A 27,141-nucleotide genomic window follows, 5' to 3' on the forward strand; every position below is an offset into this window, starting at 1 on the left:
TAAGCATAACCTCATTTGAAGAGATTCTTTTGCTTATTTGATTTCTTCCTCGTCAAACATATACAGAGTTTGAAACTCGAGTAAATGGGATTATGAGGCTATTTAAAAAAAAGATACACTGTAATTTTATTTTAAAAGTTTCTAACTGATCTATACAAATAACAAACTGGAATAAAAATGAAATCAACAAAATCCTCTTTAGGTCTTCAATAATGAAACGAGAATATCACAAATTATTTCTTCTATTGTCTGAATTAAATCCCAACTAATTTCTAATCAAATGAGTAAATAAAAGAGTGAAATGTGGTCATACATATCTCAACCGTTCATCCTCACCTAATTTTCTGCACGTGCTTATATCTGACCTATCAAGAAAAATCAGCAGCAAACGATTTATTTTAATCAAATATAATACACATGGTTTGACTTATCTTTGACCAATTATGGGTAATATGACTACTTTACCTATATTGTATTTGAAGGTAATTTTAACTATATTATTATTTTAAATAAAAAAATTCAAAATTATGATTTAGCAATATGGGAAATACTGTTAATTTACTCTTCAATTATTTTTAGTGTTTGGATTATGATCTTTAGATCAAAAGAATTTTGCACTGATGGAAATTTGTATACACCTCTTTCGGGTCGATGATCTATGCAATCAATATTTGTGATCAAAACATTAGTGCAAAAAAAATTCAGAATCCACTAGTGGTGTATACAAACTCTTGGTCAGAAATATTGCATCAAAACATTAATGTAACCATTAGTGATGTTATTTATTGGTGTATGCAAAAAAATCCCAACTTCAAAGATGTTGATTGTAACTGGCTTGAAAGAATAAAGTTCTTGTTGTTAGGATATCAAGGTAAAGAATGTCCAGCTTAATATTGTTGACGTCAGCTTATTGACACCACAAATTTCTCATAAAAATTTCGATCTTTTTAAGTTGAGGCTCGATGTCTTTGGAAGAGCATGTTTCTGACACGTGTTGGGAGAGCATCACATTTTCTCTCAGCCTGCCTGGACCAAGCAGCATATTTTGTACATGTTCGTTTTTTTTCCCACTTATTCGACATTCTTTCAGGTTTATTCTTGCTCCAAACGAACATGCATGGATCATTCTCCACTTGTAATACTTCACTTCTTTATTGCTTTTAGAGTTATTTCATCCCATTTTGATGATGTAACCTAAGCAGTAGAACTGAGAATCCTTGATGGGAAATGCTTGACCATTTGTTTGTGCTGAGCTTAAACCTAAAATTTGCAAATAATTTATGAACACACTTAAAATTAAATTCGTCGTAAAAAAAAGGATTACTTGGCTTCTGAGAAGAGAGCCAGAGAAAACATAACCGATGTAATGCAGATTACATAAAACAAAAATAACAAATAACTACATGGAGTCTAAAGTAATTAAATTATGCACTTGTCACCACAAGCCTTGACAACACTTGGACTCATAATTAAAATATGGATGCACAATTTGAGACATGGTCTGCCAATAATATCAAAATATTAGGAATTTCTGGCATATACCCCAATTTATAGTAGTGTTGCCAATTTGGACTTAAAGAAATAATAGGGCCATAATAAGGAAAAAGAAAAAAGAAGTAAAATATCTTTAACGAAGTGAAAATATTGATCAACCACTAGATTTTTTTACCTACATGATGCTCAACAAAATATTCCAGAAAATTAGCCATTAATCGGAAAACACAAGGGCGGAACTATATGTAGACTTGGGTTGTCCAGAAAAGCACAATATTTTACCATGGTTTTGAGTTTGAAAAAAAAAATCATGCCTAAATCATAGGCTTAAGCCACCCCTACCAATCCAATTAGTTTTCAAGCAACCCCAACCTTTATTTTCCAGCTCCGCCACCGAGAAAACAAATGTAAATTGACATCTCTTAAGTATGATATGTTAGTATGCTATCAGGTCGATTTTATTATTTTTGTTTTCCAAGTTAATATTTTAACTTTTTTGCCTCAACAAACGTTTTTGTATCCACTCTTTTAAAAAATATATATTCCACATATTATTTGATTTGTTGATTCGTTAACCAATGACCCATTATCATACCCGTTTCCTATCTCGACATTCGTTAGATAACTAATGGAGATTAAAATGTCACGTGCACACTTTCTAGTGTGGACAAATAAGAACTCCAAAAAAGTGGAAGAATAATTTGATAGATGGGCCCAATTAGTATGAACCAGTAAAGTATTTATTGGGCTTACAACTGTGCTGCAGTCCAACTTACAGTTGAAGAACAAATAAAAACAGAAAAAATCCCAACTTAACCTCTCAGTTCCCAGTCTCTCTGAAAAATTTCTCCCACCATCGTCAATTTTCGAGCGGGAAAGAAAAATTGGAATACGAAAACCCTAACTTTGGATTTGGCTTACAGTTGAAAGACAAGTATGTATACATCATTCCTCCTTTTCAATGATCGTTTTTGTTCCATTACTGCAGTAGATGATGAAGAAATATTTCTGCTGATTTTACCTTTTTTGCTCTGATATTTTAGGGTTTCTATTTGGATGAATGTCGATGTAATTTCTTGAACTATGCTATATTTCTGTTCGGGATAGATTTTAGGGTTCTATGCGGAGATTGATTTTGTTTGTATATTTCTGTTCTGGATGAATATTGATGTAATTGCTTGAATTTACAGTTGCTTGTAGCCGGAAGCGAAAATCTGAATGTAGCTGAGAAAATTAGGGATGTATCTTGCATCGTGATCACATTGGTTGAATGAATGCATGAAAGTGTCTGTAGGAAGCTGATGATTATTGTTGCTTCCCTAAGTAGGATCTCAACAGAATGGTAGGACTTAGCCATTGCCTTAGTGCTTCTCATCATGTGTCTAGGATATTGGATAGTATTATCTGTAGTAGATCAAGGAAGCGAAAACCCTAACTTATCCTAAAAAATGCCGAATGTATGCTGCATTGTGATTCTTCTGGTTGAATGATTGCGTGAAATATGTTTGTAAGTTTAGGTCAAGTTAATTGTCGCATTTGAGTCTCTACAGAATGGTAGGACTTAGAAAATGTCAAATTGATTTGGTGCTTCTGAACATGTGCCATCTAGGATATTGGGTGTTTGCTGTAAAGGTTGTGCTTTACTCATTTTACATGTTGTGTGTTCGTAATTGGTCTATTGTGGAAAAATTGAATGCGGATGTACTAAACTATGTCAAAATCGGGTATCCGAATTCAATTCTGTAATATATGACTTAAAGATTGTATATGTTTTATAATGCTGGTGAGTCTGATTTTTCTGCAGCACTAAACGTCCTTAAGATGATAACCAGTCGTAGCAAATATCCGAAGGGGTGGGAGATTATTGAGCATAAGCTGCGTGATATAGAGACAGAATTGAGAAAAGGTTTTCTTTTTTTGACCTTTTTAATTTTATTAACACCATATTATACTTGTCGGATCAAATTAAGTATTGTTTCTCACTTGAGAATTGTTCTTATAAGACTGCACTGACACAGATTTTGTGTTTATCCGACAGTTGAATATGACCCATATAATGTGAACAGAAATTCTGAAGCATTACGGCCCAGTTTTAGTCTTGCACATCTGAGGAGTCGATATATTTATGATCTATACAGAAAGAAGCAGATCTCCAGGGAGTTGTATGAGTTTTGCTTGGACCATGGGTATGCTGATCGGTATCTAATTGCCAAGTGGAAGGAGGTTAGTTGTGATTGCACTGTCTCTTTATAGTATTCTAATCAGCTCTTTTGGTTTGATCTTTTTGGTAAAATCTTAATACGAAAGAAAAATCAACAGATTAATAGCCATTCATGTCTCAATTTATTTAGTTTATTTAGTTCCGTCAGTGGTTATTCGAAAATCTAGATCAATATCCAGGATGTAATATCCCAGTCAATTCAAAGTTATGTAACATATATTTCTTTGGATTTTTATGCATCTAAATTGTCTAGTAAGGTGGAATGGTGGGCGCCGACAAAACAGTCGACAAACCATAAATCATAAATGAGATTGTTAGGTTGAACTTGTCACCCAGACTGCAAAACTGGACAAATCGGAATGCACTAGGATAGGGAAGCCCCACTGTCTTTGCAACATAAACCACTTTTACCATGTTAGATGACACAATTGGTGTTCATGTTTAGATTCTATAGTATGTATTTATTTTTTATCAGAAGCTAGTCCTTTTAGTTATGTTGTGGTCTTTTGAATTGTTGAGTCAGTGTCACGCCATGTTCTAGTATTTTGACAATTTGTGATGTGGGTCAGGTTTTTTCTTTTATTTGACTATTGGCCTTAATATCGTTCTGTGAAATTTGAATTTCCTTGCAGAGCCGACCACCAAAGGTACCTCAGAATGAAGTTTTCAGCATTCCTACTATAGGTACAAAACGATCCTTGAACTGGCAAAGCCAACAGCCCGCTAAAAGCACACACGGAAGTTTCTTGCAAGGTTTGTGAATCCCTCGTTTCATACCTGTTGCATCATTGGCCTAGTTATGCCCATACAGAAAGAAAACTGGAAAAGAAGATACCATGAAAACAGGCGTTCCATTTGCTCTGTATATATATACAACATTCGGGTGCATGTTTGTAACTGACCAGCTGACACATATTTTGAGTGTATTTGGGATGCCATATATTCGATACAGTATTGAAGTTTCGTGTGTATCTCTTATGAATCTAATCCCAGTGTCCTTCTGTCTACTCAGATTTTGTTGATGTGTGGGCAGGGATGGAAGCAGAAAGAGTAACTGAAACAAAAAAGGAAAACAAAAAACTCAGAGTGCAAGAAGAGAACGAACACATAGCCCAAGAAGAAAATAAGCGAAGCTTTTATGGAGATCACTTGCAAAAAGACATAGAAGCAGACAAGCCAGCACTTGCAGAAGCAATCAAATCTGCAAACGAAAAACTGGAATTAGCTTTACAGAAACGCCGAAGGGCCCAAAAACTGATGGAATATGCAGACTTGGCAACAGAGTGGGCAACCATGGCACTGAAGATTGCTGAAGCTTTTCAAAGTTCAGGGTCTTCAGAGCTTGCTGCTTCATCCTATCTTGACGACGAATTTCAAACAATCGGTAGGTAATATTGGTGTTTGATTAGATACCTTTTAATATATCATATATGTAGAGTGTTTATATATTGACGACACCAATATTTGTGAATAAAAAGCAAAACAGAAAACTGAAAGAAAATGTAGAAACACTTATTAGAGCTCTTAAGGTTTTGGTTTTAGACTTCAGATGGGAAACACTTATGACTTATTAGAGCTCTTAAGCTTTCTTTTACTTGTAATTTTGAACTATGAAAATGGGAAAGCTTAACTTACAATTGCTATTCTAATTTTGAAGTTCTGCGAATTGCTATTCTATTTGTACAGAGCTGCAACCAGTAGAACTTGTTAAAGGCATCAGACTAGAAACTAATTCATATCCATGGCATTCTCCTTTCCACCGCTACCACTTGTCCAAAGCTTGATAGTCTTATCACGCGAAACAGTGGCAATGTACTGACCTTCTCCTGCAATGTCTAGCGATGAAACCTTTAATATCATGTCCTGCCAAAGTCTTTATAGGCGTAAAATCCCGTACTGACCATATCTTGGCCGTCTTATCCAGTGATGCAGTCGCAAGAAAATATCCTTCTTGGTGATCAAACTTGACCTGGAAAATCTGTTTGGAGTGAGCTGGAATTATGTACTTGCTCTTCTTCTTCCTAAGATCCCAGATGCGACAGGTATTCTCTTCTCCACCAGTGGCTAAATGATAACCATTAGGGGAGAAGTCAATTCCATAAACCGCTTTATTATGACCTTCGAAACGTAAGAATGCTCTTTCCAGAACGTAGATCCCACACCCTAACAATCGAATCGAGGCCACATGATGCAGCCAAAGAACCATCATAATGGAAACATATACCATAGACACTCCTGCTGTGGCCTTCTTGGTAAAGAAGCTCAACACTAGTTTCAATATCCCACAATCTCCAACTCTTGTCAAAGCTAGCCGTACCCACATACTTACCAGATGGGTGGAAGGCAAGACGAGCAAGGCGATCAAAATGCCCTTCAAATTTTCTCAAACAAACGCCTTCAGTGTTCCATAAGATTGCGGTTCGATCAATAGTCGCAGTAGCTAAAAGGTCGGTCGCAACAGGAGAAAACGCGACATCAGTTACCTGCTGCGTGTGACCTCTCAAAGGAGCACCAATTTTACTTACTCGTGGCATGCTCCATAATTTGGTTTCTCCACTCATACCACATGTTGCAAGCAATTTTCCATCACAAGAGAAGGAGCATCCAGTTAGCGGAAGTGACCTACCCTGTGTGGTCAATTTCGGGCATCTCGGCCGAAATTCCGCCGATTTTTCCCTTTTCGGCTCATAGTTTAGCGAAACACGAAATTTCGGAGAGACGGAAAGTGACCGGAAATTTCGGGCATATCGGCCGAAATTCCACCGATTTTTCCCTACCGAGATAGGGTATTTAAGTAAATTTAACCTAAAAATTCTATAACCCCTATCGCAATCACTCTTCTTCTTCACTTCGTTTGCTTCTTCAGTCCCAGACTCTCTCTCACTGTATCACATAATCAAAGCAAGGTATGTAAATCGAAGCAAGATTACGGTTTGTGGTGTTAATAGAAGCTAGATTTGTATATTTTGAGAACTTTTCTATGCTTTTGTGGTGTTAATCTGAGATTAGGTTTTTGAATTTCAACTGAAGTCTTCCTTGTTTAATTACTGAATTTGTTTTTCATGGGTTCTTGTTGATTTGCTGGTGAGGTCATTAAAGATTGAGTCCAAGTGTCTGATGCATGTTAGGGTTATAGTAATTGAAGGTGTAACTATTATTGATCTCTTTAGTAATGAAGAATTGGGTGTTCGATTTCCTCAGGTGGCAGTATTAAATGTTGTTTAAGCTCAAGAAGCGTTCAATTTTGCTTTGGGTGGCTCAAGTAATAGTCTTCTTTCAACTTGATTCAAATTCGAGGTAGGCATCCATTCTAATAATTGGCTTTATTAACTAGTGGTGTATAAATAAAAAGGCTCCCAATTGTAAGTTTGTAACCAAGTTCAGTTGCTCTTAAGTTCAGTTTTATTTTAGCCAAGTTCAGTTGCTCTTAAGTTCAATTGTAACCAGGTTCAGTTTGCTCCCAATTGTAACCAAACTCAGTTGGGTAATAGAGTTTGCTTATTATTGTCTTTGAGTTTTCTCTAATCTTTCATTGATGGAAAAACTGTTCTCATAATTTAAATTTGACATTAATGCAGGTTGTGATTATGGATTCTTCTAATCAGACTCAAACTAGAGATCCAGCATGGAAATGGGCTATATGCAAAGATCCTGCATTTCCGAGGAAACTAAGTTGTACGCTTCGTGACAAAGAAGTGCGTGGTGGTGGAATTACTAGGCTTAAGCAGCATATCACACAAGTCAAAGGGAATGCTTCATCATGTATGAAAGCAACAGTTGAAATAATAAATGAAATTATACAAAATGATAGTATAAATAAGTTAAAGAAAGCTCACAGGGATAATGTTGATGCTATGTATCGTCGCACACAATCTGATGACAAGTCTGATGCTGATACTGATGATGAGGACCATGAGGTGATGTTTGTGTCATTATCTGATATCAATTTATAGACTATACATCGATGTTCATAAGTAGAGTTTTATTAGGCAGTGGTAATAATTTTGTGCTAATAATTGGTTGTATTAGCCAGTGGAGTACCAAGTTCAGTTGGCTCCCAATTAGGCAGTGGTAATAATTTTGGAATTAACGCTCCATCCCCATGAAATTGAACCTGGCAACAAACACTTCTTATTATAAAAGTTGGAACCGAAATTACACCGAAATTTGAAAACGGAATCTCCCCGAAACAACGTTGTACCAGTGTCTCGCTCGGGACCGAGATAAACCGGAATCCGAGATTAACTACCTTGGACCTGCCTCTACTTTTGCAGACCAGGCTGAAAACACAAAGCCCCTACTCGTGGTCCATAATCTGGAGGGAAAGGCAAGCCCCTTGAAATAGTGGGTCAAAACTAGTTAACCAATAGGCAGGTGCCAGGTGGACTAACTACTATTTAGGTCACCCCATAGCCACGTACTAGGGGTGGGAATATAAAGAAGGAGCTTTGTGCAAACCTCCTGTCCATGCTCCCCCTCTTAAGTGGCATCCATTCTTCACCTATGTATCTAAGTTGTCTGAGCCTCTCTATCCACAGCTAGATGCACCGCGTTTTTGTTTATATTCTCGTTAAACTTTGTGTGTAGGGCTATGAAATTAATGCACATAGTTTTGATTTGGAACCGATCATTTTCACTTGTTCATTCCTTTATCCAAAGTCGAAACAAATTAAATCCATTTAGAAGCAAGAAGTTTCCACTTTTCTCGATATAGGTGAGGGGAAGAAGAACACAGCAATATTTGCCGATCAGAAACAAGGAGATAAATTAAATTAAAAGGAATAAATACTGGATGTACTGATGCAGTAGATGAAAGTAATTTGGTTGAGGTTGAGTGGTTGACAAGTGCATCTTCACGGTCAGACTAGATTGGCCAAGATTTCTCAGAGAATTTCCTATGGTCATGGTGGTCTTGCAATGAATCTTATCATTGGGGTATATAGTAGCAAGGATTCAAAATGAACCCCACCCAACGGTGAGATTCTCAAGATTTTCTCTTTCGTTCAACCAAGTATTTTTGTTATTGATAGGTTAGTGAGGGTCTATTCACAAATTTATATTCACGTTATGCTTGAGGTGCACGAATGTGTTATGAAATGTAGTATATATTTCTGATCTGGAACTGATATCTTCACCCGTGCATTCTTTTACCCCGAATCCATCAAGAACCAAGAAGTTTCCACGATAAATAATATAGGTGCGGTGAGGCCATGAGGGGAAGAATATTTATTGCTACTTTTGCCGATCAGAAACAGCAGGATAGAAAGGCGTATAAATGCAGGATGTAGTAGCAGATAAAAGTAATTTGGTTGAGGTTGACAAGTGCACTAGATCTGCTAGATAAAAAAAAGGTAAGCAAACCTAGAGTATAATAGATCTAGAAACTAGCAATATACAGACCAGCAGGACTGCAGGAGTAGTGCTGTCGTTTAAATGAACATGCAGTGGTATGTACAGTCTCCTTCCTGCTTTACAAGAAGTAGTTGGTACGTTCGTAGCATTAATGTTGGGTTTCTAATCAATGTATATACTCAACTTCCCTCCTAATTTTGGATAGAGAATTAACTCTGCCCATTTTCTGGTCACCCACTCCATCCAGGGGCGGTGGTACTGGCATTCCACGAGACAGACGGCCAAGGTAATTAACTACAAGGTTAAAAATAGTCATCATATGATCCGTTTAATTCGAACTCTTGAGTGTTTTCTTCTTACTTGGCTAGCTTGAGAAAAGAAATGTCTTTTCTACTTTTCTAGCACTTGTTTTGGACTCCTTTACTTGGAAAAGTTGAAATCAAATGTGATTTTAACGTACAAAGATAATAAAGTCAAGTTTAAACCATTATGATTATGTAAAGTTGAATGACCCATCCCATGGGACATGCAAAGGTGAATCTGAATGTTACCTTAGCTTGTTTAATTTATTTATGTGACAGATCTGTTTTGCTATACATAATTCATTTATCAGTAGTCAGACAGTACCAAGGACAACCGCAAGAAAGAGAAAAAAAAAACAAAGAGCAAGAGCAGATAATATTGTCAATGGAAACTATCCAAGAAAAACCAGAAGTTCATGAGGAGGAATTGATAGAACCAGCAACACCAACCGCGCAGTTCTTCAACAGTGAATCACTATCTGTTTGCATTCTTGCAGCTTTAGAGTCAGAGATCCCCATTGATGACTCCCAAACTATGTCATTGCTCGAGAACGTTTTCATCCCCATCAACCCACGTTTCTCCTCTATCATGGTACGTCCTCTATCTCTAACTCGCCACTTCTAATTTAGCGCCACATTTTAATTTTCATTGGTCTAATGAATCAGGTAAAAGATGATGAGAATGGAGGAAAACACTGGAAGAAGGTAAGCGTTAAACTGGATGATCACATTCAGGTTCCCGTATTCCCTGAGGGGTTGTCGTTTGAATCCTACGACGAATACTTACAAGAATACACGACAAAGATAGCTATGGAGCAACTACCACAAAATAGACCGTTATGGGAGATTCACATATTTAAGTACTCAACAACAAATGCTGCTGGGACACTTATGTTCAAGCTTCATCATGCCTTGGGTGATGGATATTCACTCATGGGTGCTCTTTTTAGTTGTTTGCAAAGATCTGACAACCCTTCTCTTCCTTTAACTTTTCCAAAGATTGGTGGTATGGAAAAGAGGAAAAGTACCGTTACAGAGAGTTTGTCAGTGTTTATGAATACTGTCACAGATTTCACATGGAGTCTAATGAAGAGTAGTTTTTTGGAAGATCATGTTAGTCCTATTAGATCAGCTACAGTCGGGGTAGAGTTGAAACCGATTACGATCTCTACTGTTACATTCTCTCTTGATCAGATCAAACAAATTAAAACGAAACTCGGCGGGGTACGTAAGATCCAAATATTGCATTTCTTGTTTAACAGAAATTTTCATACTTGGCAATTTCATAAGTATATTTTCTTTGTGGCAGACTATTAATGACGTGATTGTTGGTGTAATATTTTACGGAACTAGACTCTACATGGAGGCTGTAAGCAAAGGTTCATCTAATGCACAGTCGACAGCATTAGTTTTACTAAACACTAGGGAGATAACTACATACCAAACAGTGCAGGAGATGGCAAAACCAAATACTACGGCTTCATGGGGGAATAATTTCGGGTTTTTACATGTAAATGTACCTGGCAAGGCTGACATAGAGAACGTTAACCCGTTAGATTTTGTTTTCGAAGCTAAGAAACTGATCACGAAGAAGAAAAATTCATTGGCTGTGTATCTGAATGGCAGCTTACTGAATTTGATGAGAAAATTAAGAGGTCCAGAGGTAATTCTAACTTTTGCTTTTTCTCGTGAGCTGCTTTTATCTTGGAATGCAGGGTTGTGGTTGCGATTAATTCACTTTACGCGTTATTTTCTTCTGCTTATAGGTTGCATCCCGTTACATCCATAAGACCTTATGGAACACAAGCATGACAATATCGAATTTGATTGGACCAGTGGAGCAAATGGCATTGGCAAATCATCCGATTAAGGGTCTCTACTTCTGCGTGATTAATGCTCCTCAGGTAATGATTGATTGATTGTGTGCTTATTGTACTTTGAAAAAGTGAAACACACCCTTAAACAATTTCTCTCCCTATTATGTGCAGAGCCTGTTGTTATCCTTGGTGAGTTACATGGGAAAATTGAGGGTGACTGTGGGAGGAGAAAGGGAGTTGATAAACCACAAATTATATAGTTCTTGCTTGAACAAGGCATTTGGGAAGATTTTGGAAGCTGCAATTAACTCTTAATTTCAAGCTTGTTTAAGATGATGGGTTTACTCATCAATTAGTTTCGCGCCGATGTCGGGCTATATATCCCTGGGGCAACAACTCATCTATTGAGTTTTTCCTTTTCACTTTGCATTGCATTTAGATGTTTGGTCAAGGTCAGGAACACTTGGTTTGTATCACTATGTCGTTTCATAAAAAATGATATTTTTCATCTTCTCATTTTTGACTAAAAATAAACTAAATTGAATAATAATAAATAAATGAAAACATCACTTTTATCGAATTGGAGTGAGTCTTTTATTATACTTGTTGGTCACTTAGATTTTACTTTGTAATCATTTTTTGTGAAACATTAATTCTTGTGCCACTTTGTGATTTTTACATTTTATAATGAAGTGGTTACTGGTTGGTGTCTTCCGGGCATTGTTGTTGAATAGAAGTAAATGCCCCACGTTCCATTTAATCACCAATCTGGTGTACTTGTTTTACTTTTACTTGAAAATGTTTTGTAATTTTGACGTACAACTTACTGAATCCCATGGGTGGTAAACCCAAAAGCCACCTTTGTACATTTATTCATTTATTTTGCTCACTGTAATGCGGTCACACAGTTTGGAGTTTGTAAGCAACCGCCTAAAACTGACTCAAATCACATTTCCATGAAATTTGTACAAGAGAATTGATCATAGAACCAGCGGCAACACCAACTGGGACTAGATTAGAAATAGAACCAGGGACGTGCTCAATGTCGGTTAGAGAGAACCGACAGCGTTAAAAAGAGTCAAAATAAATAGAGGACTAATTTAGTGTCGGTAACTTGTACCCGACAAGTGTATTGGTGTTCATTTGAAAAAGTGCAACTCTTGTAGCCCAGGCCCATAATATTTACTCTAGAGTACAAGACATGATGATTAATCAATCACATTCAACATTGGATGATTTCCATTCCGTGTTAAGGGAAAACGGGTGCGCGACGGAGCCCCATGTTTTCTGGAAATCCATCATTAGATTGAGATTTTGTACCACTTGACCAGAACCACCCTTCATTAAATTATCAATTTGCAGCAAGGTTGTAAGAATTCAGTACAATTATACATCTTATTTTTTTGAATGTGTTGATTAAAATAACTGAGAAAAGGATCATTACGTATAACAGATATAATAATTGTTCTTCCTGCAATTCGATCTTCAAACACATTCATAGAGCAGCGGTTATATGCTTGAACATGCTGAGTTTTAGGAGCACTTCCTTTCTCTAAAAGACTAACATATTCTTCACCCTAAAACAAAGGATAGTTACGTACAACTGATATTATAATTGTCCTTCCTTCAATTCGGTCTTCAAATACATTCATAACGCAGTCGTTACATGCTTGAACATGTTGAATTACCTCTCCTTCCTTTAAAAGACTAACATATTCTTCACCCTAAAAAAAAGTAAAAGCACACTCCATCACACAATAAAAAAAATGAAATTCAACTTATGCAGATATAAGATATGCGCCTTAACAACAAGGACAATACCTTATACGAGATGCTTAGATATAAGATACACTCATCCTTCTAATATGAGTGATGTGTATAAAAACTACAACCGCAACAAAAGGCATGCAAATGAGAGACTACATCCTATACTAAAAAATTACACATTATTCAGGAACGTTTAATTTCAAACAAACAACCAAAAAAAATTAACAACCAAAACTCAAAAAAAAAAATCACCTGAATGACGTTTTAGAAGAAGTTGTTATTATTTTAACTAATGAGTCGTACTTGTTTGATCAAATGTGAGAATACAGAGCTCATTGATTCGCCAGATTTTCTATCCGTTGTCATTATAGTAATACAAAAAATGAGGATGATTTTCCAAGAGTCTTACGATCTGAAAATTATAACACATTTTTAATATTTCCAAGTTAGTTTTGATCTTCACGTTTACACATTTTGCATCACATTTTGAATATAAAATTAAAGTTATATTCATAGATCTGATATAAGTATCTTATCCTCATTCCAAATAGAAATCAATATTTATTCACCTCGCGACAAGTATACTTACTATCTCCACGAACACCAATGTTGTCTGAATTCTGAGAATTTGTTTTTGTAGCTCTAACAGACATATTCCTTCGACATCCCCAACTAAGTTATGATCTCTTCACTTCATTCTACAAAAATTATTGAATCTATTCAACAAAGCAAGATCAAATTATACTTAAAAATTAGACTTCATAAAATAAAAAAATGTTTACCTTCCAGATATACATTGGTCATCCAAAGAAATTGAACTGAAGGCCTCATCCCGACTAAAAAAAGAAAAGAAAGAACTTGTTCAAATGAAGAGTATTGGACTACAAAAACTTTGTTTTTATATAGATGGATCAGATGCTCAAAACTTTCTAGAATGAAGCGTAATATGCCTTGAGCACTGAGGACAAAAAACTATACTTTGTGCTCGTTCGTATAAGGTTTCAGTGACCTCAATTATCAACATTCGAAAACACATTTAGCACGCAAATGAAAATAATTCAACTACATTACAATATCCCGATCAATTTTTATTTTTTTTTAACTACAATAACATTTCTTGATATCCAACTAAACCCATATATACCTGAATCAAAGAAACCTTTTTTGTTTAGGTTATTTCGTCAAACATGTTATATGTATTAGTTAATAAAGTTTGGTGTTTGTTTACAGCACCACAAAATTATTGAATTAACCCTACCACAAACCCATGCATGAAGTTGTCAAAGAAAAACCGATATCTATCTAAAGTAGACAGTTTAACCTTTGAGATTATGAATTCCAAGAAACTGCAAATTCTAAAGATATTTTTCACCAGAGTATAGATAGATTACAGAGAGTTAAGAGAAAGAGGAATAGAATCTCATCATAGAACTGGCAACACCAACGGACTAGACTTAATGTCGGTTACAAATAACCGATATATTTATTTTTTTGATTATGCGCTTGTTGGTTACTTTGATATTTACTTTGTAATCATATTTTTAGAACATTCTTATCCCACCTTGTGATTTATACTCTATAATGAAGTGGTAAAAGGTTGGAGTGTTTCAATCATTATTGTTGGGTTACTTGGGTAATCAATATACTCACTAGATTGTCCTGATTAAATGCGCCATGTTCAATTTGATCACCGACTTCGTCTGCGGTGGAACCACGGTATAATAAAATAACATTTTAATGAAATTCGTACAAGAGAACACACAAATTCATCAGGAGAAAGAGGAAGTCATCATAGAACCAGCTATAATACAAACTGTACTAGATTAAAAATAGAACTAGGGACTTGCTCAATGTCGGTTAGGGAGAACCGAAAGCGTTAAAAAGAGTCAAAATAAGTAGAGGACTAGTTTAGCTTCGGTTTCTACCCGACAAGTGTATTGGTGTCCAGAGACTTTGTAAGTTTGTAGAGAACTAAAAATATCGTATCATTTTTCCCTCTCTCTTTCCATCAGAACCTGTTCGCTTTACTGAAGTATCAGAGAGTACAAGACATGATGATTAATCACATTCAACATTGGATTACTTCCATTCCTTTCTAAGGGAAAATGAGTGTGCGAGGGAGCCATTTGTTCTAGGGAAATCCCATCACCAAATTGAGATTTCGTACCGCTTGACCAGAAGTACCCTTCATTAAATTATAAATCTGCAGTAAGGTTGTAAAAACTTAGTACAATTAGTACATCTTAATTTTAGAACGTGTTGGAAAGTGTAATTGAGAAAAGGATAGTTACGTACAACATATATTATAATTTCTCTACCTGTAATTTTGTCTTCAAACACATTTATAACGTAGTCTTACATGCTTGAACATGTTGAGTTACCTCTCCTTCCTTTAAAAGACTAACATATTCTTTATCCTAAAAAAAAGTAAACGCACACTCCATCACACAATGAAAAAAAAAGAAATTCAATTTATGCAGATATAAGATATGCGCCTTAACAGCAAGGACAATACCTTATACGATATGCTTAATTCTTGTCTTAGTTCATCAATGGTTACTCCTGGATCCATTTCCACATATATGTTTGCCTGCATGCCCCGTTTCTGTAAAAACATTCAATGTTTATTTTGATTGATTCATAAAATTAGACAAGACTTTATCTACTTTGCGAATTTCCAAGTGACTATACCATTGGCGCCAGGCTTGGAGTAAAGCTCACTGTTACTTTCGAATTTGAAGCTTCAGAAAGGCCTTGCTCAATTTCTGGAACTGGTAGCAAATGACTGTATTAAACATCTTTGACCTACAGAATGTTGCATATTCATGAACTCAACTTCTAAAGCTTTTACATACTAATGTGATTGGTCCCTAACTCCCTATTAGACTCTTTGCAAGAATAGACCATAAATATCAAATGATCGAAGATTCGTCCAGTAAATCACATAGATACTGGCCACCACCAGGACTATCAATCTTTGTTTGGGAGTATTTAAATCAATATGTTCCAATATACTTGAAATAGAGTATGACGTCAAATCATCCAACATGTGAATACCTGGAATAGAGTATGCATCAGCTTAAGACATACCCTGGTGATGCCTTGTGATTCCACATGAGAAAAATCCTTCAGCTATTTCAGTGTATAAATATGCTTCATTGGCTCCACGTCCTACAAGATATACCCAATACAAGAAATTGCTTTAATGATGGAATAAGAATCTCTACCATGTATTCTGAAAAGTTCAAAAGAAGTTGGTGAAGTACTCACTGCTCCACTCACACCCGATTTCGCATTAATAATAATGTTTTCAGTCATATAAGATTAGACTGTACAACAAGTACTGGTAATTGAAAACATACACTCATCCTTCTTATATGAGTGATATGTATAAAAACTACAACCGCAACAAAAGGCATGCAAATGAGAGACTGCATCCTATACTACAAAATTACTCATTATTCAGGAAAGTTTGGTTTCAAACAAACAAGTGTGTATCTCCCATGCAACTCACAAAATGAACATTCAATAATGACAAGCAAAAGAGGTTGATGCAAACATTCATTAATGGAATTATAAGAAGTTGAATGGTAGTGGGATAACAACCGGGATTAGCTACCACGTGCATTCTGGATTTCTTTCCTATAAATCTCTGTTAAACCATAAACAACTTCTTTCTGGAGACACCAACAGATTTATCACTAGAAATACAAATGCGAGCATGGTATACAATCCATATAACCTTAAAACCTAAAAGTACTTCTAAACCAAAAGCAGATTGGCTATATATTAACAACCAAAACCCCAGAAAACAATCCCCTAAATGACGTTTTAGAAAAATTTATTATTATTTTAACAACCAAACCTCAAAAAAAACTTAAATGATGAAATAACTGCATAGCTGCAGTGATAATATAAAAAAAAAACAGAACTGCAAATCTGGAGCACTATGAGGTTGTCCATACCATTCTTGATATTCGTCAATATTCCTTAACCTAAAATCCTGCAGAATAATCTCATGTACCTTACTAGACAACTTTGAAATTAAATGAGGGCTTAGTATGCACATATGATAGCTTCAAAAATTTGAAAAATATAATTCACTAAAAGTGGACCAATATCTTACTGCAGAAAGATCGACAATCTTCAAATTCTTGGGAAGGCCTTTTATGATTTCCTGTAACACACAACACGCAACAAGACAAGTTTATCAATAAGAAATAACATTGTGTATATTTCTTGAACTATAGCCGCAATTAGAAAAAGGACGCAGACCTGTGTTGTTCCATGTGGAAAACAACAAAATACATCATCAACATTAGAAAAATCTGCGTCAGTGACATCAACCATATCTGGAAAGTCCTGCAAAACCGAAGTAATGCATCAAACATCCAACCAAAACAATGCCAAAAGTTCCATCGAAAATCTACTCTAGAGTAACTTCATAGTTCGGAAAATAGGAAAATTAAATACTCCAACAGTATGTTATTGTGATAACCGATAACCATGATTATCTCAATGGGAACTCTACTTCTACTACGGATATACATCCAAATTCATATCATAATAAACAATTAGTAAACTTATAAAACAATCTTATCTAATTACTATACTCCAAGCTATGAGATAATGAAAAATGCATGACTGAAAATTGAAAGATGTAAAGAATCATACTTGTTTGATCAAATGTGGGAATACAAATCTCACTGATTAGCCAGCTTTTCTATCCACTGTCATTACAATAATGCGAAAATGTGGATGGTTTGCCAAGAGTCTTACAATCTGCAAATTATAATTCATCTTTAACATTTCCGAGTTGGTTTTGGTCTTCACAATTACACATTTTGTATCACATACTCATTATACAAAATGAAAGTGTTGGATATATCCCTACATTACAATACCCCAATCAGTTTTTTTAGAACGTGCAATTGGGGGATATCAAAACTAATTGGGGGATAGAGGAAAAAGACAAAAATTGGATCCAAATATCAAATCAGGGTCACCCCTTATCTAAGTATTTTTTAAATTCTAATCTACCCCTCACAATCAGGTTTAGTGGTTAATAATAATTAGTATTAATCTTAAGTATTTGTTAAATGATTAGTATGTATTTGTATGTGTATTTGTATTTGGGTGAGTGAGATGAGAGTAGAAAGATGGAATAAAATTTGAGAGGGAATTGTTTTTGGTGAAAGTGGAGGATGATTGTGAAGAGAGAATTGATGCTAAGAGATTGAAATTTTGATTTTTTTTCTTTGAATCCACCATTGTTGCAGCTGAAATGGTTCGGTGCCGGCATTGTATTCAACCGAAAAAACCATGCCGGCATTCGTTGGAAATTTGCATAAATGTTTGCCACTATCCTCGTAACAAAATTTTCTGCTTTTGATCTTCAAAACCTTTTTTTTTCAATCAGTCCACTGCCGGCACAGTCAGTTAATTCTCGAGCATGCCGGTACCTATGCCGGCATAGTATGTTGCTTAAATTTCTATGTCGGCACATGATGAAAAGTATCCAGAAATTTGATTTTTTTTTTCACTTGACTACCGGCATTGATAGGATGTTCTCGAGCATGCCGGCATTGAATTCATCAATTCCGGCATGGTCTTCATCACTTCTGGCGATGTAAAAAAATATATTTCCGGCATGGTCTTCATCACTTCCGACATGGTCTTCATCACTTCCGACATGGTCTTCATCACTTCCGGCATGGTCATCATCAATTCCTGCATGGCCTTCATCAGTACCGGCATGGTCTTCATCACTTCCGAATGTGAAAAAAATAAATCGTTTTCAAAGTGAGGAGCCGACAGAGAAGGAGAAGAGAATTTTAAAGGGAGTAGGGAAAATTTAGAATTTGAAAGGGAATGGGGAACATTTGGGTTTCAAATCTTTAACCCTAAAAGAAATTAATAAGAAGTGGAGATGGAAATGGGGGATATGATTTTGTTTTTTGATTTTTTTGATTTTTATTTTGAGGGAAGGGTACTTTAGTATTTTTGCCCCCAAAAAACACCCCTTAGCAGACACTATTGGTTGGGGTAAGTAATTCATATCCCCCAATTAGTTTTCATATCCCCCAATTGCGTGTTCTTTTTTTTTTTATAACTACAATAACATTTCTTGAAATCCAAATAAACCCATATATCCCTGAATCAAATTAGCACATAGAAACCTTTTTCTAAATCTAGTTAAAGTGGACAACCTAACCCAGAGATTATCAATTCCAAGCTTCTTCAAATTCTAGAGGTATTTTTCAAGAGTCAAGAGAAAGAGGAACAAGATCTCATTACAGAACTGGCAACACCAACGGGACTAGACTTAATGTCGGTTACACAGAGCCGACATCGTTGGGAGGAGTCAGGAGAACTACGAAGAGCCAGGGGACAATTATTTTGTCGGCTTCTGATACCCGACAGGTGATTTGGTGTGGCGTTAAAAAAATAACCATTTTTTGGGACCATGGTTTTTTGGGGGACCATGGTCTTATTAGGCCACCTTCCCTATAGTTATAAGGGATGTCCTAAAGTGTGGAAATGACTAACCTACCATTGACCTAATTTAATTTAAAACTAACCTAATAGACACATATATATATATATATATAACCACCACCTCCTCCCACCACCCACAACTACCGAACATCACCTACCATCTCCGACTACCACCACCAACAACCACCACCACCTCTATATATATAGCTTAATTTAAATCATTAACAAAGATATTCTCACAAACCCATTATTTGTCATTCGTTTTTGGTTGAAAAAATGAGAAGTAATCATCAAAATGTGTTGAAAATGGAAGTTGCAGAGAGAAGTTCGGCTAGGAATTACGTGAAAAGTTTGTCGAACTAACCGAACTCAACTTTAATGGAGGTTTTTTTTCAGAGAAAAGTTCGGTTACATCGCAAAAAAAATGTCCCAGCCGAACATTGAGTTCGGTTACATCGCAAAAAATTCATTTCGTCGCTAAAAGTTCGGTTTCGTTGCAAAAATGTCCGAAACGAACTTTGAGTTCGGTTACGCCGCAACAAATTCAGTTTTGTCGCAAAAATATCCCAACAGAACTTTGAGTTCGGTTACGTCACAAAAATTTCGGTTAAGTCGCAAAAAAATTCGGTTACGTCACAAAAAAATGTCCCACCCGAACTTTGAGTTCGGTTACGTCGCAATTTTTTCTCCTAACAGAACTTTTCTCTGAAAGCAAAAAACTCCATTAAAACTAAGTTCGGATACCTGCGCTTTCATGAACATTAACCGAACTACATTAGCAGATAAGTTCGGCTACCTGTTCTTCAGATCTTGTAGCCGAACTTGTTTGACTTAGCCCAAATCAAGCTATAAAATTTCTCATTTTCAGAAAATTTTGGTCAATACAAGCAACAAAAAAACTAAATTTGAAGTGTGCTTGGGTTGTTTGAAGGTTCAGATTCAAAAAATAAAAAAATAACTGATTTTTTCCAACTCTTATATTCTCCTTCTTCTTCCCTCTCGATAACTTAATTTTAAGAAAAAAAATAATATTGATTTAATCTTACACTAATCACTAATTAACCTAACTTAATTACACTAACTAATCACTACACAAACTTAATTAGGAAGGATAATTTTGATATTAATATAAATATTTGGATAAAAGGGTGTCTCCATTTTACTTCTAAATGTCTTACTAAAAATAGAACTATGGTCCCAAAAAAAAAAACCATGGTCCCAAAAAAATCCTTCTAAAAAACGCCACTCGTGCAGCCCAAGCCCGTAATGTCAATTCCAGGGGCTTTAAAAGATCCAGAGAACTGAAATATCGTCTCCTCTTTTTTCCCTCTTCTCTCTATCAGAACTTGTTCTCGCAGTGCTGAATCTTGAGCGGGAAACTAGGGTTTTCCTTGAGAGAAGAAGAAGAAGAAGAACCAAAGGGTATGGATATTCTACTTTTCCTTGTTACTGACTTTCAAGATTTTTCAAGATTTTGCGTTGATTTATTTTCTTAGGGCTTTTATTCTAGTTAGTGAGGTTAACCTTAGATTTGCTTAAATTTCTTGGATACCTGAATTTGTTTAGTTTGATTTGATATTTATGACAATTAGATGGAAAATTATGCGGGTTTTAGGATTTATGATTCTAGGGTTGGTTATATTGTTCAAATAACTTGAATATGATTGCAATTTACTGTGAAAACGGTATTGCTAACAAGGCAAGTAGGTGATTTGTGCCCTCTGTCTTTGGTTTATGGATGTGTATAATTCGAATATAGGGTTTAGACTTTTATATAGGATTTGGTAATTCTTTTATTGGTTTGATTTTGCGTTTGGCGATGAGTGACGGTAGGAATTATTGTGTTGATGGTTATATTTCTTCCTCAGGTTGATTGTTCCGTAGCTTCTATTTTTGGCATGTGAAATTCTGTTATTTGTTTTCAAGGCTGTATGATATGGTCGACAGTTTGTTGAGTCGAGTGATTGTATTCCCTACCAAAACTCCTTTTGAGCTGTTTTGTCTAGATCTTTTTACAAGTATCTAAGTATGTGTGGCGTGGTATTTCGGGATTGCATAACTTTTGCTTGGTTAGCCTGTGGGTATGTATGTTACTTATGGTCAGTTGGAGAATATGAAGCTTGAAACAAAGCATGGTGAAACCTTTGAGAAATAGAGAAGCCTTTGGGTATATGTGTTTCCTTATGGTCAGTTGGTAGAATATGATGCTTGAAACGAAGCATGGTGTGAAACCTTTGAGAAATAGAGAAACTGTAATGGTGTGTCTGCAGTCTTGTTATCAAATCTTTTATGATGATCGAAGTGGAAAATTTCTGATAAGGGATGATGATAGTTTGTTGTGACAGTGTCGCGTAATGGCCTTAGTTGGTACCAATGAGTTTTAAGAAATTTCAACTAGATTAGTTTTTCAACTAAGAAGTTATGCTTTCTAGATTTTTGAGAGGTTTTATCAATCACAGGGGTTTTTCCTCCTCAAGAGCCTAATAACTTTAGGATTAGGTTTTAGAGTTTTATTACGATTAAAACTAGAGTTAGGATTAGGTTTTAGAGTTTCAGCCTGAATCTTTATCGAATCAGTGTAGAGTATTATCAGAATGCCTGAATCTATTTAAATAGATCAGCTCATCTTTGTAGTTTATCAGAGAAGTTTGTTCAATACTTGCTGGCCCTATGTAAGAACTACCAGGTCTTAATAATTTGTTTGTCTTTGCAATCAATATTTCAAGAGATAATTTTTGGTCCTAAATTGTGAATTGATGTTTCAGCTCAAAAGATGCCTAAGATAAAGACCAACCGTGTCAGATATCCAGAGGGCTGGGAGCTGATTGAGCCCACTCTACGTGAATTGGAAGCAAAGATGAGAGAAGGTACCTCATTTTCTTTCTTAACTATGTACAGTAGTAGCCTAGTGTAATTTTTATCTTATTCTACTTTGGTTCACAATAAAACCAACACATTGAGATGTTTATATGTTTCTGCAACAGCTGAAAATGACCCACATGATGGAAAGAGAAAGTGTGAAGCATTATGGCCCATTTTTAATATCGCACATCAGAAGAGTCGATATATCTATGATCTTTTCTACAGAAGGAAGGATATTTCCAAGGAGCTGTATGAGTTCTGTTTGGACCAAGGGTATGCCGATCGCAACCTAATTGCCAAGTGGAAGAAGGTATGTTCTGATTGTTCTCTCTTTCTAGTACTTGATTAACTACTTTAGTTTGTTTTGTTCTTAGTTTTTTCTGTTATAAAAACGATGGGCTGAGCAAACCCTACTTCATTAAGTTCATGGGCTTAGATCATATAGTTCAATGCAAGATCTATTATACAGTTTGTTACTCATAAAAGTTTATATGTAATTTAAGGTTATTTATTTCACTGATACTATGAATGCAAGATTCGGATTTTTTGGATATATTGTTTCTCATGATTGTGTTATGCTATGATTAGGGCGAATCCTTGCTTGTATAATTTTTATTGAGTTTTTTTTAATTCTTGTTTCAGTTTGCATATTTTTTTATCAGTTTGCATGTTTAGCTACTTAACTATGTGTATCCCTATATTTTGTTTTAGGTTGTAATTTCCGCTTTCATAGAATGCGTAATCCTGTAGTGATATTAGTATAACACGAGGGACATAGGGTTGTGCTTGAGGTTCAAATCCATTGTTTGAGAAGATGGTGCTTGCGACCCTGATAGAGACAGTAAACCATAGATAGATTGTTCAGTAAATTTGGTCTCTGCCTCAGTCTAGTTCTATTGTAGGATTCTAAAAGGCAATCTGTTAGTGATGTGATGGCTGTTCTTTTTTTTATGCAATCTTAAATTCATTAAAACATAAGCCACATCAAGTAATGTCATGTTGGAGGAGAGGAAAAAACCATAGGACCTGACCATGGTTGTTTCTAGCCCAGGCTTCTGGAGAAATGAGCACTACTTTTAGACTGCATCAACAGTCTATAGGTAACCTAATTCTGATGCAGTATCCTTTACAATAACTGTGTTGCATCTGGTAGATAATTGAAGTGGCATGTCTATTACGTTTTTTGGTTTGTCAGACAGGAGTCAGTTTGGTTCAACTAGTTTTTATTTCCCTGGATATTTGTTCACTGTTTTCCTGTCGAAAATTTTCTGTTTCACCACCATCACCCATTAGCCAATTTTGTATTTATCGGATGCCTTTTTTTTTTTGCTTTTCAAGTTGACTATTCTTGATGTAAGCATTGGTGAATTTTCCTTCTCATTAGTTGTTGAATAATTGAGCTGGTCCTGTGCCCATTTTGGGTATGCTGTTTTTTTTTATTTTTAACACTTCACTGATACTTTCCTTGCGGTGAATGCAGTCGGGATATGAACGCCTATGCTGCCTGCAATGCATCCAGCCACGGGACCACAACTTCGGCACCACTTGCGTATGTAGAGTTCCCAAGCACCTGAGGGATGAAAAGGTCATTGAATGTGTACATTGCGGATGCAATGGTTGTGCCAGTGGTGACTAATTCCTACTGTTTGTAAGTAGTTTTCTATCTCTTTCTAAGCAATGTAAAACAAAAAGTGCTGAAGATTGGTCCCTCTTTTCTACGGGCATTAATCATTATCTAGTAATTGTAAACTTAATGAGAGTACAATCAAAGCCGTAATCTAGTATTCAGGTATTGAACATTTTAGTATTTTGATACCGTTGCTATCGCTGAAATATGATTTTAGGCCTTCACCATGACCTACTTGTGATTGTTACTGTCTATATCATTCTGAATCATCTGTAGTAGTCGCTTATCAGAAAATTATAATCACTTTTGGTTGTATGCATTATGTTTTGGTTAACCAACTTGCATTTCACTTGTTAAAGAACAATAGTCTTATTTTGTCGTCTGATCTCATGCATCTTTGTCTCCTTCCCATTTTATCCTTTGAGAATTTTGCTTCTATTGATACTAAAACTGTCATAATCATTCTTGATTAATGAGAGTAGAGGAGAGGCAAGAAATAAATGAAGGTAGATCATAATGTGTGGGTCCAAAATAACAAAATTCATGGGAACAGACATGACCTTTACATCCACTTGGTGACAAAACCGCATGCTTATTGATGTTGATCAGGTACATATCCAGCATTAAGCATAGATGTCATGGTTATGGGACAAGCAGTATTTTTATAGGGACCATTTTCAAAGTTTTATTCATGGGATTTTTGAATTGAATTTGTCTCAGATAAGAACATTCTTTAAGTGCATTTCAAGTCCAAGTTCAACCAGATACATTGAGAATGACCAGTCGTGAAAAGAAGATGTCATTTTCTTACTTTGTATAGTGGGTTATTTTGTGATTGTTGAGGTTGATACATGCCTAACTCTTGCTTGCATATTACCAAGACGGCTTTTTCAAATTTGACCTACCAACATCATACATCGGCCCTAGCTAGCTGCCACTAACATAATGTTGGATTTTGACCTAATCTGGGGTCAAGGACTAATGCTTCCTAATGTGCATACATGTACCAAGGTTTTGTTGGTTAGGTACTGCTTTTTTAGTCTTTATGCTCTTTGCTTGAATAAACTAGAAAGCTGATTTAGTTATGCGTTACAGTGCTATCTTATGTTCTCAATTGAGCTTCCAGTAGTAAAATGTCACCTAAAAAGTGTAGAGATCAAGGGATTGATTATCCCAAAAAAAGAAAAGAAAAAAAAGCTTAAAAATGGATTAAAGACCGGCAAAGTCATTACAAAAATTAAAACATGAACAGAAATTAATGTAGTCTTTGTTGACTGACATCATTTGGGAATAATGAGTACACATAGAAAACCTCGTTCCAAAATCAATGTACGACCATGAGTCCACAAATAAATTACTGCTTGTGTAAAAATACTTGAAGTTAGTCTCGGGAAACACTAATACATCAACGGATATACGTATAATATAATGATTTATTTTCTTCCAATATAACCTTTCCACCTAAACAAAAGTTTATTCTCTGCATAGAGTTGGCCATTTTTTTTAATACGGAATTGGGCAGTTTTTGACGTAATCCATTAGATCATTCTAACACGTTAACTCCTCCTTTATTAGCTGGGGTAACCCCGTGACTGGATCTGTTTTAGGAATCAAATCCAATCCTTAATCGTATAGTAGTTGCAACTTCCCCTCTGTTTTGGAGTATCATTATTAGTCCAATGTTATCCTTAGGCTAAGCCATTAGTAGTCCACGTCACTTAGGGCAATCTCGTAAGTCCTGTGGCAGTGTTAATCTAACAGTTAGATTAGCAGTCCACACCAACGCCTACCGCTGTTTGGTTCAGTGCAACCAATCTCAGCCATCAAATCAAAAAATAAATCTTCCGGCGCTGAATCAGTCAACGAAAAGGTGCTTTTTGTGGCGTTGAACCATTCAGCGTTACTATCTCGTTGCTAGTTCAAGTGTGAGCAAATGCTAGGAGAGAAAACTAGTGTTAACGAATAGACAACACTTTTTCTTTTAAACTGCGACACTTAACTGCTAATCTAGAAGTTCAATCTAGCCCATAGGACTTAGTCTTATATGAGCATGGGATGAATCCAGAAAATCTACTATGGAGAGGTAAAATGTTTTTTGGGTTGGCAAAAAAATAATTAAAACAAGCAAAACAGACTATGATAAATTGATGATGAAAAAGATTAATAGGCAAAACAGACCTATGTGTGAGGATACTTCAAAGAAAAGAAAACATCTATGATAATGAAGCTTCATTTCCAAGCTAATCAATGAAAATGTATCCTTTTTGTATAGGGCTAATTCTTCTGGTTTTTTCAGCGAGTTTTTTTTTTCCCCCCTGCTCGGCAAGGAAATTTGGTGTTAGCGAGTGTTGAACTCAGGTCACTGATATCATCACCATTGACTTTACCATTATACTAGAATGACACCCGCCTTATCGAGGTTTTCTATGTATACTAATATACTTTGTACTCGTATCAACCGTAGGCCCCGCCCCTGATATTTATACATATATGTACACTGAAAATACGAAGCGGCTATTCATCTACCGCTTTTCCCCCACATCTATACATCCCTATGTGTCACATATCTAAACATTTGAACCCGTTGGTATCCGCGGTGGGTCCTGGGATGAATGTCATGAACAAGTACGGTGGCAACACATAAGTAGGGTACTTTTTTGGTTTAAAAAAGCCGTAGATATTAAGCATTTTCCCTGAAAATAACTGAGGTTGAAGAACGTAGGATCTGTTGTCTTCCTTGGATTCAGAGATATCTTATTCAATCCACAACATTATATTTTAGTGAGGTTGTTGAAAAGCAAACAAATAGTATCGTAAATTAATTGTATTTAAAAATCCTCGTTTGATTGGGATATATCCGGATTAATTGGGGTATACTTAATGAGACAAAAGCTAGGTCATTTGGAAGTAAAAGAAGCTACCCCTTAACCATGTTTTTTATGAATGACTAATATACGCTTGTTTAATTAACACTAAAAAATCTGATTATGTTAATTAATTGAGTTTAGATTAATTAATTGAGTAGATTAAAACTTATGAATTTAAGTTATGAAATTTTGTTTTTGATTCTTGAACTTATGTGGGAAGATTTTTGATGAAAAAAATTTGTTTTGAGAATATCTTTGAAATGAAAGCACACTACCCAAACACTTCTAAAAAGGGGATTGCAAAGTTGTTGTATAAAATCATACTCAAAATTAA

General features: G+C 35.6%; 3 protein-coding genes and 2 pseudogenes across 4 annotated transcripts; 3 read left to right on the plus strand and 2 right to left on the minus strand.

Annotated features, from left to right (window-relative positions):
• Positions 1-2,326: 2,326 nt before the first annotated feature.
• LOC113342509 lies at positions 2,327-5,261 on the plus strand. 2 transcript variants are annotated; one of them, XM_026587033.1, is made up of 5 exons: positions 2,327-2,428; positions 3,299-3,400; positions 3,533-3,717; positions 4,348-4,468; positions 4,728-5,261. In XM_026587033.1, the coding sequence occupies exons 2-5, from the start codon at positions 3,316-3,318 to the stop codon at positions 5,105-5,107; spliced, it is 771 nt and encodes a 256-aa protein (XP_026442818.1). In that variant the 5' UTR covers positions 2,327-2,428; positions 3,299-3,315; the 3' UTR covers positions 5,108-5,261. The 2 variants fall into 2 exon arrangements, with proteins under 2 accessions (XP_026442818.1, XP_026442819.1); XM_026587034.1 differs by having other exon boundaries at positions 4,749-5,261.
• A 182-nt stretch (positions 5,262-5,443) lies between these two features.
• Positions 5,444-6,809, minus strand: LOC113342546 (annotated as a pseudogene).
• A 2,901-nt stretch (positions 6,810-9,710) lies between these two features.
• LOC113342505 (O-acyltransferase WSD1-like) lies at positions 9,711-11,572 on the plus strand. The gene is made up of 5 exons (XM_026587032.1): positions 9,711-9,961; positions 10,036-10,593; positions 10,679-11,032; positions 11,136-11,273; positions 11,358-11,572. Exons 1-5 carry the CDS (start codon positions 9,755-9,757, stop codon positions 11,499-11,501), a joined length of 1,401 nt encoding a protein of 466 aa, XP_026442817.1. The 5' UTR covers positions 9,711-9,754; the 3' UTR covers positions 11,502-11,572.
• An 863-nt stretch (positions 11,573-12,435) lies between these two features.
• Positions 12,436-18,957, minus strand: LOC113342520 (annotated as a pseudogene).
• Positions 18,958-20,761: 1,804 nt separating this feature from the next.
• On the plus strand, positions 20,762-24,182 carry LOC113342519 (protein BUD31 homolog 2). The gene is made up of 4 exons (XM_026587041.1): positions 20,762-20,873; positions 22,217-22,318; positions 22,436-22,623; positions 23,794-24,182. The coding sequence occupies exons 2-4, from the start codon at positions 22,225-22,227 to the stop codon at positions 23,947-23,949; spliced, it is 438 nt and encodes a 145-aa protein (XP_026442826.1). The 5' UTR covers positions 20,762-20,873; positions 22,217-22,224; the 3' UTR covers positions 23,950-24,182.
• The last annotated feature ends 2,959 nt before the right edge of the window (positions 24,183-27,141 follow it).

The sequence above is a fragment of the Papaver somniferum genome, unplaced genomic scaffold (genome assembly GCF_003573695.1).
Source record: "Papaver somniferum cultivar HN1 unplaced genomic scaffold, ASM357369v1 unplaced-scaffold_43, whole genome shotgun sequence".
Lineage (NCBI taxonomy): Eukaryota > Viridiplantae > Streptophyta > Magnoliopsida > Ranunculales > Papaveraceae > Papaver > Papaver somniferum.

Bases quoted from the DNA above. Each gene is read 5' to 3' on its own strand.
- LOC113342509 (XM_026587033.1), top strand. From the start codon at position 3,316: ATGATAACCAGTCGTAGCAAATATCCGAAGGGGTGGGAGATTATTGAG. The intron at 3,401-3,532 runs GTTTTCTTTTTT...TTTATCCGACAG, and splicing joins AGAGACAGAATTGAGAAAAG to TTGAATATGACCCATATAAT. The intron at 3,718-4,347 runs GTTAGTTGTGAT...ATTTCCTTGCAG, and splicing joins TAATTGCCAAGTGGAAGGAG to AGCCGACCACCAAAGGTACC.
- LOC113342505 (XM_026587032.1), top strand. From the start codon at position 9,755: ATGGAAACTATCCAAGAAAAACCAGAAGTTCATGAGGAGGAATTGATA. The intron at 10,594-10,678 runs GTACGTAAGATC...TCTTTGTGGCAG, and splicing joins TTAAAACGAAACTCGGCGGG to ACTATTAATGACGTGATTGT. The intron at 11,274-11,357 runs GTAATGATTGAT...TATTATGTGCAG, and splicing joins GCGTGATTAATGCTCCTCAG to AGCCTGTTGTTATCCTTGGT.
- LOC113342519 (XM_026587041.1), top strand. From the start codon at position 22,225: ATGCCTAAGATAAAGACCAACCGTGTCAGATATCCAGAGGGCTGGGAG. The intron at 22,319-22,435 runs GTACCTCATTTT...TTTCTGCAACAG, and splicing joins GGAAGCAAAGATGAGAGAAG to CTGAAAATGACCCACATGAT. The intron at 22,624-23,793 runs GTATGTTCTGAT...CGGTGAATGCAG, and splicing joins TAATTGCCAAGTGGAAGAAG to TCGGGATATGAACGCCTATG.